Source organism: Wyeomyia smithii, chromosome 3 (genome assembly GCF_029784165.1).
Source record: "Wyeomyia smithii strain HCP4-BCI-WySm-NY-G18 chromosome 3, ASM2978416v1, whole genome shotgun sequence".
In the NCBI taxonomy this organism is placed as follows: domain Eukaryota; kingdom Metazoa; phylum Arthropoda; class Insecta; order Diptera; family Culicidae; genus Wyeomyia; species Wyeomyia smithii.
In genome coordinates, this window is record NC_073696.1 from 96,070,421 (window position 1) to 96,083,888 (window position 13,468).

Below are 13,468 nucleotides of genomic sequence, written 5' to 3' on the forward strand. Positions count from 1 at the left end.
GAGAAAAAGATTTTTAAAAATTATGCTAGAAAAACTAAATTTTCGAACTTTCGAACAATATTGGATAAACGTTTTGGCGTAACTGCTAAATGGTTGCAAAACTGGCGTCACCCCATACGAGATGCAATTGTCTAAGATAAAATTGTATTATTGAATAACAAATACATCTAAAGAGGAAAGAAGAAGAGGGGGTTAAATTCTTGTATTGTATACGCAAACACATAGGCTCAAAGAGGGTCTAAAGTGACCGTGTCCTTCCCACTTAGTAAAAGATATTTCCATCTGATTAAATGATTAAAACGTGTGTGTTTATTAAGGTGGGCAAACTTAATCAATTTTCCAGAACAAAGATTATTTTAAATCCCTTTTGGGCCCCCAAACAATCCTGAACTCACCGGAAGTAGAGTGATCGATAGCTCTCTAGGAAGAAACATGCGCAACAGATTTTCCCATACTAATATTCATATAAAATATGGTATGTAATGCGCCATGGTGTCCCTAGCCATCACCGTTTTTTTTTCAGAGACAAATATGTTTCCTCGTAAACATAACGTTAAAACAACGAACCTGGCGAGCAAATTCTATACGACTTTACTTTTTTTTATTCTGTCGACCTTTTTTTTTATTTTGTTGACCAGTGTATTTTTTTATAAATTTGATTATAAAAATTGGAAAATTGAAAATTAGCAACCAAACCTTTAGGCCAAATACTGTCGAATGCTTTTCCTATGCCTAAAAGAGCAGCTCTAATGGAATAACCTTTAAATTTGCTAGCTCGTATATTAGTAACTCTGCTGGATACCCATGACGAAATCCAAACTGTTCATGTGCAAAAATGGAATTTTCATTTATGTGTAACATCATCCTGAATAATTCTCTCAAATAGTTTACTTAATCGAAGAAAGCAAACTCAGCTGAATTCTTATCCGGCTTTATAATCGAAGTATTTTTTGCTTTTTTCATAATTTGGGAAAATATGCCATTTTGAAACAACTATTGAAAATTCTAACTGTAAATTCCATTGTGCTCTCAAGGGATGCTCATAATATCTTCGGGGAAGCCTCCAAGATAAATTTAAGCGGTATCAGTTCTCATCACATGGTTGAATTTGCAACAGCAGCATGCTGCAGCAGTATTGCTAGTAAAATTCAATGGTGAGCTGTTCGACAGATATTCAATCAGTCTGGGGTGAATATCTTTTTTCACAAGCAAGGTAGCGCATTGCGGTCTTCCGAAGAGTTTTTCCCAGGAAAATTTCCTATAAACATCATGTATTGATATATTTTTAGAAGCCAATTGGATATCTCTATAGAAAAAGTTTTGAAAAAGTGGTTTTTCCAATATAAAATCGTATGGAAGCTTTAAAAATCAAACGGAAATCAGGCGTTCCACCGATCGATCTGAAAAGTTACACAGTTGTTATAGGACCCATAAGGAACACGAAAAGTGCATGGGAGAGTAAAAATAACACCATCGTGTCGTGACGTTTACCTCGATCCATTGCTCATCCAATATTCTCAACTATCACCAACAGAATGAGTCGCGTCGCGGACGCTTCGGCACATTTCGCATTGCGTCGCTCAACGTAGATAGACAAAGATGAAAATCGGTTATGTGATTGTCTCTTTCTCTCAGAGTGTAAAAGAACATAAGATCGATACCGATTGCTTCCGATTAAAGTCGAGTGCCATCTGCTCGAATATCGATTCAAATCGTTTTACACTGTTGCAAGTATTAGCCTAATTTTTTCTAACATTCGCTGTATCTACTACACATCGCTTTTTTCCCCATATAACCGTGTCCCAGTCTACTGCACACTGTTTCCAAAGCTGCAAAAACGTGATCGAAATTATTTTGATCCGAAAACATTGATTTTAGAGCTGTAACGTCTTCAGCAAAGCTGTTATATTTGTCTAGAACATTATGTTCCTGAGAAAAAAAATTTTTAAAAATTATGCTAGAAAAACTAAATTTTAGGCATTTGACATCGGAAATGCTTTGTATTTCAATAAATATACGTCATAGAAATTTAATATCTTCTGCAAAGTTTCGTATTTTGAAAAGTTCTACAACTTTGCTAGAGAAACTATCCATGTATCCTCGCTGTATCAAAAGTTAATTTTTTTTTATGATAGTAGGCCATGATCAGAAAATTTTCTCATCAACATTTCCGTTATATTTTTGTGAACAATTCTTTTGAACGTTGTCTTTGGCTAACATCAACCGTTTAAACACAACAGAACTAAGTTCGTCAAGTTGCCTTTTCCGACCACTGCACATTAGGGTGGGACAAAAAACAAATGTTAGCTCCCATGCACTTTTCGTGTTCCTTATGGGTCCCATAACAACTGTGTAACTTTTCAGATCGATCGGTGAAACGCCCGATTTTTAAAGTTTCCATACGATTTTATGTGGGAAAATCCACTTTTTCAATACTTATTCTCTAGAGGTGTCAAGTTGGCTCTTAAAAATATATCAATACATGATATTTGTAGGAATTTTTCCTGGGAAAAACTCTTCTGAGGACCGTAAGGCGCTACGATGTTTGTAGCTATTCAGCCCAAACTGATTGAATGTCTGACGGACGGCTCACCATTGAAATTTTCCAGCAACACTGCTACAGCATGCTGCTATTGCAAACTTGCTTAAGTATGAGAAATAATTTCGCGTGGAATCAATGTTCAAAGTGTGATTTTTGCTCATAATATCTTCGGGGAAGCCTCCAAGATAAATTTAAGCGGTATCAGTTCTCATCACATGGTTGAATTTGCAACAGCAGCATGCTGCAGCAGTATTGCTAGTAAAATTCAATGGTGAGCTGTTCGACAGATATTCAATCAGTCTGGGGTGAATATCTTTTTTCACAAGCAAGGTAGCGCATTGCGGTCTTCCGAAGAGTTTTTCCCAGGAAAATTTCCTATAAACATCATGTATTGATATATTTTTAGAAGCCAATTGGATATCTCTATAGAAAAAGTTTTGAAAAAGTGGTTTTTCCAATATAAAATCGTATGGAAGCTTTAAAAATCAAACGGAAATCAGGCGTTCCACCGATCGATCTGAAAAGTTACACAGTTGTTATAGGACCCATAAGGAACACGAAAAGTGCATGGGAGAGTAAAAATAACACCATCGTGTCGTGACGTTTACCTCGATCCATTGCTCATCCAATATTCTCAACTATCACCAACAGAATGAGTCGCGTCGCGGACGCTTCGGCACATTTCGCATTGCGTCGCTCAACGTAGATAGACAAAGATGAAAATCGGTTATGTGATTGTCTCTTTCTCTCAGAGTGTAAAAGAACATAAGATCGATACCGATTGCTTCCGATTAAAGTCGAGTGCCATCTGCTCGAATATCGATTCAAATCGTTTTACACTGTTGCAAGTATTAGCCTAATTTTTTCTAACATTCGCTGTATCTACTACACATCGCTTTTTTCCCCATATAACCGTGTCCCAGTCTACTGCACACTGTTTCCAAAGCTGCAAAAACGTGATCGAAATTATTTTGATCCGAAAACATTGATTTTAGAGCTGTAACGTCTTCAGCAAAGCTGTTCCATTAATTATTCTCCATGTTATAGAAGTTGCAATTCCATGATTAATCCACTCAACAGTGAGAAAAGAATTGCAATTTTCTTATTTTGAAATATAAAAATCCACTTTGTTCAGCAAAGTTGTAGCAAATTTCTCAAGAAAAAACATCATACTTCTATCTATCTATTTAAATGGACTTTTGTGGAGTTTGCCATAGATTACTACTAGAAATCTTTTTTTTATATTTAACTTTCTATAGCGATTTTCTACAATTTTTGAATGTTCTACAAAATTGTTTGTAACAACAAAACAAACAATATCTTTGAAGAAAGTTTATTTCCATCTCACATATTTCTTTGATTATTGACGATTTTTACTTGAATAATATACTAATTTACACTAATTACTTTTAGTAGTGTCTTCAGGAAAGTTGTTTTAATAATTATTCTCTATTTTGAGAAAGTTGGGATTGTGTGATTAATCTACCTAAACGTGAGAAATGAGTTTTATTTTTCTCAGTTTTGTATATAAAAGTCCACTTTGCTGAGTAAAGTTTCAGCACATTTTATAAAAAACAACATTGTCGAAGACACTATAAAAAAAAAAAAAAAAAAAAAAAATCATTTTTTAATGTAACTTTATAGTGATTTTCTAAAATTTATTAATGTTCTACAATGTTATTACCTATAACAAAACACACAAGTTCATCGAAGAAAGTTTATTTTTATCTTTTAAGTTCCTTTAGTTATTAGAGAATTTAATTAAATCAATGCATTTATTAATTTACAAATATCTAGACAGGAGACAGCGAGAGATAAATGCCTATATCTGGATTAAATGATGTTCTACTTATACTCAAATATAGAAATTGTTTAGTCTGCAGATATTTGCAGATTTTGAAGCGACGTGCACTCACGCTTTATTGCTCGATTGTACGGAGTGTCCTTGAGTACGTTGGGCCCCTTACCAAGAAACCCAAATCGTTCGGATAGAGAGAATACAGCGACGTTTTCTTCGTTTTGCACTACGACGACTTCCATGGAACGAGCCACGACATTTCTGCCCCTGTTTACATAGTTAAAAGCCAAAATTGCCAAAACGCACTTTTTTGTTGACTCAGTTTTCTTGCCCTTGCCCTAAGAAAAGAGAAGAAAACTATTTTGTTCTGAAACTTTCGAACAATATTGGATAAACGTTTTGGCGTAACTGCTAAATGGTTGCAAAACTGGCGTCACCCCATACGAGATGCAATTGTCTAAGATAAAATTGTATTATTGAATAACAAATACATCTAAAGAGGAAAGAAGAAGAGGGGGTTAAATTCTTGTATTGTATACGCAAACACATAGGCTCAAAGAGGGTCTAAAGTGACCGTGTCCTTCCCACTTAGTAAAAGATATTTCCATCTGATTAAATGATTAAAACGTGTGTGTTTATTAAGGTGGGCAAACTTAATCAATTTTCCAGAACAAAGATTATTTTAAATCCCTTTTGGGCCCCCAAACAATCCTGAACTCACCGGAAGTAGAGTGATCGATAGCTCTCTAGGAAGAAACATGCGCAACAGATTTTCCCATACTAATATTCATATAAAATATGGTATGTAATGCGCCATGGTGTCCCTAGCCATCACCGTTTTTTTTTTTCAGAGACAAATATGTTTCCTCGTAAACATAACGTTAAAACAACGAACCTGGCGAGCAAATTCTATACGACTTTACTTTTTTTTATTCTGTCGACCTTTTTTTTTATTTTGTTGACCAGTGTATTTTTTTATAAATTTGATTATAAAAATTGGAAAATTGAAAATTAGCAACCAAACCTTTAGGCCAAATACTGTCGAATGCTTTTCCTATGCCTAAAAGAGCAGCTCTAATGGAATAACCTTTAAATTTGCTAGCTCGTATATTAGTAACTCTGCTGGATACCCATGACGAAATCCAAACTGTTCATGTGCAAAAATGGAATTTTCATTTATGTGTAACATCATCCTGAATAATTCTCTCAAATAGTTTACTTAATCGAAGAAAGCAAACTCAGCTGAATTCTTATCCGGCTTTATAATCGAAGTATTTTTTGCTTTTTTCATAATTTGGGAAAATATGCCATTTTGAAACAACTATTGAAAATTCTAACTGTAAATTCCATTGTGCTCTCAAGGGATGCTCATAATATCTTCGGGGAAGCCTCCAAGATAAATTTAAGCGGTATCAGTTCTCATCACATGGTTGAATTTGCAACAGCAGCATGCTGCAGCAGTATTGCTAGTAAAATTCAATGGTGAGCTGTTCGACAGATATTCAATCAGTCTGGGGTGAATATCTTTTTTCACAAGCAAGGTAGCGCATTGCGGTCTTCCGAAGAGTTTTTCCCAGGAAAATTTCCTATAAACATCATGTATTGATATATTTTTAGAAGCCAATTGGATATCTCTATAGAAAAAGTTTTGAAAAAGTGGTTTTTCCAATATAAAATCGTATGGAAGCTTTAAAAATCAAACGGAAATCAGGCGTTCCACCGATCGATCTGAAAAGTTACACAGTTGTTATAGGACCCATAAGGAACACGAAAAGTGCATGGGAGAGTAAAAATAACACCATCGTGTCGTGACGTTTACCTCGATCCATTGCTCATCCAATATTCTCAACTATCACCAACAGAATGAGTCGCGTCGCGGACGCTTCGGCACATTTCGCATTGCGTCGCTCAACGTAGATAGACAAAGATGAAAATCGGTTATGTGATTGTCTCTTTCTCTCAGAGTGTAAAAGAACATAAGATCGATACCGATTGCTTCCGATTAAAGTCGAGTGCCATCTGCTCGAATATCGATTCAAATCGTTTTACACTGTTGCAAGTATTAGCCTAATTTTTTCTAACATTCGCTGTATCTACTACACATCGCTTTTTTCCCCATATAACCGTGTCCCAGTCTACTGCACACTGTTTCCAAAGCTGCAAAAACGTGATCGAAATTATTTTGATCCGAAAACATTGATTTTAGAGCTGTAACGTCTTCAGCAAAGCTGTTCCATTAATTATTCTCCATGTTATAGAAGTTGCAATTCCATGATTAATCCACTCAACAGTGAGAAAAGAATTGCAATTTTCTTATTTTGAAATATAAAAATCCACTTTGTTCAGCAAAGTTGTAGCAAATTTCTCAAGAAAAAACATCATACTTCTATCTATCTATTTAAATGGACTTTTGTGGAGTTTGCCATAGATTACTACTAGAAATCTTTTTTTTATATTTAACTTTCTATAGCGATTTTCTACAATTTTTGAATGTTCTACAAAATTGTTTGTAACAACAAAACAAACAATATCTTTGAAGAAAGTTTATTTCCATCTCACATATTTCTTTGATTATTGACGATTTTTACTTGAATAATATACTAATTTACACTAATTACTTTTAGTAGTGTCTTCAGGAAAGTTGTTTTAATAATTATTCTCTATTTTGAGAAAGTTGGGATTGTGTGATTAATCTACCTAAACGTGAGAAATGAGTTTTATTTTTCTCAGTTTTGTATATAAAAGTCCACTTTGCTGAGTAAAGTTTCAGCACATTTTATAAAAAACAACATTGTCGAAGACACTATAAAAAAAAAAAAAAAAAAAAAAATCATTTTTTAATGTAACTTTATAGTGATTTTCTAAAATTTATTAATGTTCTACAATGTTATTACCTATAACAAAACACACAAGTTCATCGAAGAAAGTTTATTTTTATCTTTTAAGTTCCTTTAGTTATTAGAGAATTTAATTAAATCAATGCATTTATTAATTTACAAATATCTAGACAGGAGACAGCGAGAGATAAATGCCTATATCTGGATTAAATGATGTTCTACTTATACTCAAATATAGAAATTGTTTAGTCTGCAGATATTTGCAGATTTTGAAGCGACGTGCACTCACGCTTTATTGCTCGATTGTACGGAGTGTCCTTGAGTACGTTGGGCCCCTTACCAAGAAACCCAAATCGTTCGGATAGAGAGAATACAGCGACGTTTTCTTCGTTTTGCACTACGACGACTTCCATGGAACGAGCCACGACATTTCTGCCCCTGTTTACATAGTTAAAAGCCAAAATTGCCAAAACGCACTTTTTTGTTGACTCAGTTTTCTTGCCCTTGCCCTAAGAAAAGAGAAGAAAACTATTTTGTTCTGAAACTTTCGAACAATATTGGATAAACGTTTTGGCGTAACTGCTAAATGGTTGCAAAACTGGCGTCACCCCATACGAGATGCAATTGTCTAAGATAAAATTGTATTATTGAATAACAAATACATCTAAAGAGGAAAGAAGAAGAGGGGGTTAAATTCTTGTATTGTATACGCAAACACATAGGCTCAAAGAGGGTCTAAAGTGACCGTGTCCTTCCCACTTAGTAAAAGATATTTCCATCTGATTAAATGATTAAAACGTGTGTGTTTATTAAGGTGGGCAAACTTAATCAATTTTCCAGAACAAAGATTATTTTAAATCCCTTTTGGGCCCCCAAACAATCCTGAACTCACCGGAAGTAGAGTGATCGATAGCTCTCTAGGAAGAAACATGCGCAACAGATTTTCCCATACTAATATTCATATAAAATATGGTATGTAATGCGCCATGGTGTCCCTAGCCATCACCGTTTTTTTTTTCAGAGACAAATATGTTTCCTCGTAAACATAACGTTAAAACAACGAACCTGGCGAGCAAATTCTATACGACTTTACTTTTTTTTATTCTGTCGACCTTTTTTTTTATTTTGTTGACCAGTGTATTTTTTTATAAATTTGATTATAAAAATTGGAAAATTGAAAATTAGCAACCAAACCTTTAGGCCAAATACTGTCGAATGCTTTTCCTATGCCTAAAAGAGCAGCTCTAATGGAATAACCTTTAAATTTGCTAGCTCGTATATTAGTAACTCTGCTGGATACCCATGACGAAATCCAAACTGTTCATGTGCAAAAATGGAATTTTCATTTATGTGTAACATCATCCTGAATAATTCTCTCAAATAGTTTACTTAATCGAAGAAAGCAAACTCAGCTGAATTCTTATCCGGCTTTATAATCGAAGTATTTTTTGCTTTTTTCATAATTTGGGAAAATATGCCATTTTGAAACAACTATTGAAAATTCTAACTGTAAATTCCATTGTGCTCTCAAGGGATGCTCATAATATCTTCGGGGAAGCCTCCAAGATAAATTTAAGCGGTATCAGTTCTCATCACATGGTTGAATTTGCAACAGCAGCATGCTGCAGCAGTATTGCTAGTAAAATTCAATGGTGAGCTGTTCGACAGATATTCAATCAGTCTGGGGTGAATATCTTTTTTCACAAGCAAGGTAGCGCATTGCGGTCTTCCGAAGAGTTTTTCCCAGGAAAATTTCCTATAAACATCATGTATTGATATATTTTTAGAAGCCAATTGGATATCTCTATAGAAAAAGTTTTGAAAAAGTGGTTTTTCCAATATAAAATCGTATGGAAGCTTTAAAAATCAAACGGAAATCAGGCGTTCCACCGATCGATCTGAAAAGTTACACAGTTGTTATAGGACCCATAAGGAACACGAAAAGTGCATGGGAGAGTAAAAATAACACCATCGTGTCGTGACGTTTACCTCGATCCATTGCTCATCCAATATTCTCAACTATCACCAACAGAATGAGTCGCGTCGCGGACGCTTCGGCACATTTCGCATTGCGTCGCTCAACGTAGATAGACAAAGATGAAAATCGGTTATGTGATTGTCTCTTTCTCTCAGAGTGTAAAAGAACATAAGATCGATACCGATTGCTTCCGATTAAAGTCGAGTGCCATCTGCTCGAATATCGATTCAAATCGTTTTACACTGTTGCAAGTATTAGCCTAATTTTTTCTAACATTCGCTGTATCTACTACACATTGCTTTTTTCCCATATAACCGTGTCCCAGTCTACTGCACACTGTTTCCAAAGCTGCAAAAACGTGATCGAAATTATTTTGATCCGAAAACATTGATTTTAGAGCTGTAACGTCTTCAGCAAAGCTGTTCCATTAATTATTCTCCATGTTATAGAAGTTGCAATTCCATGATTAATCCACTCAACAGTGAGAAAAGAATTGCAATTTTCTTATTTTGAAATATAAAAATCCACTTTGTTCAGCAAAGTTGTAGCAAATTTCTCAAGAAAAAACATCATACTTCTATCTATCTATTTAAATGGACTTTTGTGGAGTTTGCCATAGATTACTACTAGAAATCTTTTTTTTATATTTAACTTTCTATAGCGATTTTCTACAATTTTTGAATGTTCTACAAAATTGTTTGTAACAACAAAACAAACAATATCTTTGAAGAAAGTTTATTTCCATCTCACATATTTCTTTGATTATTGACGATTTTTACTTGAATAATATACTAATTTACACTAATTACTTTTAGTAGTGTCTTCAGGAAAGTTGTTTTAATAATTATTCTCTATTTTGAGAAAGTTGGGATTGTGTGATTAATCTACCTAAACGTGAGAAATGAGTTTTATTTTTCTCAGTTTTGTATATAAAAGTCCACTTTGCTGAGTAAAGTTTCAGCACATTTTATAAAAAACAACATTGTCGAAGACACTATAAAAAAAAAAAAAAAAAAAAAAAAATCATTTTTTAATGTAACTTTATAGTGATTTTCTAAAATTTATTAATGTTCTACAATGTTATTATCTATAACAAAACACACAAGTTCATCGAAGAAAGTTTATTTTTATCTTTTAAGTTCCTTTAGTTATTAGAGAATTTAATTAAATCAATGCATTTATTAATTTACAAATATCTAGACAGGAGACAGCGAGAGATAAATGCCTATATCTGGATTAAATGATGTTCTACTTATACTCAAATATAGAAATTGTTTAGTCTGCAGATATTTGCAGATTTTGAAGCGACTTCAGCGACGTGCACTCACGCTTTATTGCTCGATTGTACGGAGTGTCCTTGAGTACGTTGGGCCCCTTACCAAGAAACCCAAATCGTTCGGATAGAGAGAATACAGCGACGTTTTCTTCGTTTTGCACTACGACGACTTCCATGGAACGAGCCACGACATTTCTGCCCCTGTTTACATAGTTAAAAGCCAAAATTGCCAAAACGCACTTTTTTGTTGACTCAGTTTTCTTGCCCTTGCCCTAAGAAAAGAGAAGAAAACTATTTTGTTCTGAAACTTTCGAACAATATTGGATAAACGTTTTGGCGTAACTGCTAAATGGTTGCAAAACTGGCGTCACCCCATACGAGATGCAATTGTCTAAGATAAAATTGTATTATTGAATAACAAATACATCTAAAGAGGAAAGAAGAAGAGGGGGTTAAATTCTTGTATTGTATACGCAAACACATAGGCTCAAAGAGGGTCTAAAGTGACCGTGTCCTTCCCACTTAGTAAAAGATATTTCCATCTGATTAAATGATTAAAACGTGTGTGTTTATTAAGGTGGGCAAACTTAATCAATTTTCCAGAACAAAGATTATTTTAAATCCCTTTTGGGCCCCCAAACAATCCTGAACTCACCGGAAGTAGAGTGATCGATAGCTCTCTAGGAAGAAACATGCGCAACAGATTTTCCCATACTAATATTCATATAAAATATGGTATGTAATGCGCCATGGTGTCCCTAGCCATCACCGTTTTTTTTTTCAGAGACAAATATGTTTCCTCGTAAACATAACGTTAAAACAACGAACCTGGCGAGCAAATTCTATACGACTTTACTTTTTTTTATTCTGTCGACCTTTTTTTTTATTTTGTTGACCAGTGTATTTTTTTATAAATTTGATTATAAAAATTGGAAAATTGAAAATTAGCAACCAAACCTTTAGGCCAAATACTGTCGAATGCTTTTCCTATGCCTAAAAGAGCAGCTCTAATGGAATAACCTTTAAATTTGCTAGCTCGTATATTAGTAACTCTGCTGGATACCCATGACGAAATCCAAACTGTTCATGTGCAAAAATGGAATTTTCATTTATGTGTAACATCATCCTGAATAATTCTCTCAAATAGTTTACTTAATCGAAGAAAGCAAACTCAGCTGAATTCTTATCCGGCTTTATAATCGAAGTATTTTTTGCTTTTTTCATAATTTGGGAAAATATGCCATTTTGAAACAACTATTGAAAATTCTAACTGTAAATTCCATTGTGCTCTCAAGGGAATGTTTGATTAATATGTTAAAGATCCCATCGTTACCTGGTGCTTTCAAATTTTTGAAAGTTTTTATAATTGATTTTATCTCATTCAAGTTAGTTTTAATTATTGCTGCAGGTAAACAATCATGGGAAGAAATTTAATTATATTGTCGTGTGACTTCATCTTCAATTGGACTAGCAAAATTTAAAATTTGAATTATGAACACTCTCAAACTGCTAAGCAAGTCCTTGAGTCTTTTGTCTATTGGATACAAAAAAAAAAGTTCACCTTCTTCTATAACTGGAATAGGCTTTGAAGGTTTCGTAAGAATCTTCGACAGCTTTCAAAAGGGCTTTGAATATGGTTAAGGTTTTCAACCTAAGTCTTCAAATTAAAATTAAATTTGTAAAGATGTAAATTATGTTGCAGAAATGGGTTTAAGAAATGTTCTATTATAAATATTATTTTCATTTTGAATTTTGATCAGTTTCAAAAATAGTTTTGAGTTTTTATACGTTTTAAAAAATACTAAATGACAATTTTTAGACATCTAAGGTATGATCGTGTCATATATCAATTCATCAGATTTGCACATATCTTTAAACAAAAAACATTTTCACATAGGTACTAGACTTACCTGGAACCTGGCTCGGACACATGCACCGAATTTCCAGTGGTCATGGCAGACCCATTCTCGTTTATAGTATCGTTCGAACCAGTCTGGCTGCTGTTAGTGGAATTGGAAATTAGAATTGAGCTAAAATGCGAGTCTAACTGCGCGGATTCGTCAAATTGATCCATGGTGCTGAAAATTTTGAGTAGCTTGTTATATCTAATATACAGCGGGTGCAATCATAGCGTTACTGTTTCTACCGGAGCAACTGAAGGTCTTACCAAAAACTGTCCACCGGCGTTGGAGGAGCATATCCCTCTCGGAACAGGATGTTACCTTCCTGCAGGTCGTTGTGTGAAAATACCACCGGATAGTCTCCGGCATCCACTAGTGCTTTTAGCCATTCGACTTCGGCACGCAGATCTAGTTGGGTAACGATTTGAGCACCCGGCACCTGTTTATTTCCGTTCATTTGATCCTTTTTGAAATCTTTCAGCGTACTTTCGGCCGACTTCAACCATCGGTCCATTGTGTTCCACAACCAGGTTGGCTCTTTGGAAACTGGTATATCCAAATTGTGAATAGCGGCCATCTTTTCGGCTATTTTGAGTGAAATCTTCGTGTCACTTAACTCTGAGGTCAGCAACGCGCGTGCCTTTAATATTGGAAAGTATGTTGTGTTTAAGTTCGGTGTTCTAGTGACGGTCTAAGCTTTAGACAAATAAATGATACTCACCGGTATGTACTGCTCTATTCTACCACCTGGAAAAATACCAAGCAACTTTGGACCCAGTTTACGTTCGCTCAGCAGCGTGAAAACAACCGATTCTGTGAGCATTGTTTCAAGAGCGTGTTCACCATGCGTTTGTCCGTAAATGCGTAAGAGAGCCTAAAAATAATAACATTATACTATCTCTACTTTTCTCAATTATCGGCGCTGTTGCTAGGAGATCACTCTTATCAGCGGTGATTCGTTCAAGTGTGTCATCTACAAAGCTAAGTGATTGATGCATTTTAGGTTCCAAGCACATTTTTTTGCTGTGAAATTTCACTAACATTAACCCTCTGGTGCCCAGTGCCGCCTTTAGACGGTTTTAGTTGAACCTCTAAAAAACTTCAATAAGAACTTAAAAAATGTTTATAAAGCTTCA

At 34.6% G+C, this 13,468-nt stretch overlaps 1 protein-coding gene across 7 annotated transcripts in view; it reads right to left on the reverse strand.

The window, feature by feature from the left end:
* Positions 1–13,468, reverse strand: part of LOC129727146 (choline/ethanolamine kinase) — a 35,060-nt gene that overhangs the window by 3,679 nt on the left and 17,913 nt on the right. For 6 of the 7 annotated variants that reach the window (XR_008728484.1, XM_055684652.1, XM_055684651.1 and 3 more), the window contains 3 exons: positions 13,054–13,206; positions 12,599–12,972; positions 12,342–12,509 (listed from right to left, as the gene is read on the reverse strand). Coding sequence is in view for 6 of the 7 variants with exons in the window: in XM_055684652.1 (XP_055540627.1) it covers positions 12,342–12,509; positions 12,599–12,972; positions 13,054–13,206 (695 nt within the window). In the remaining variant the exon portion in view is untranslated. The remainder of the gene's footprint in view (positions 1–12,341; positions 12,510–12,598; positions 12,973–13,053; positions 13,207–13,468) is intronic. The other variant, XM_055684656.1, reaches the window with a different exon arrangement.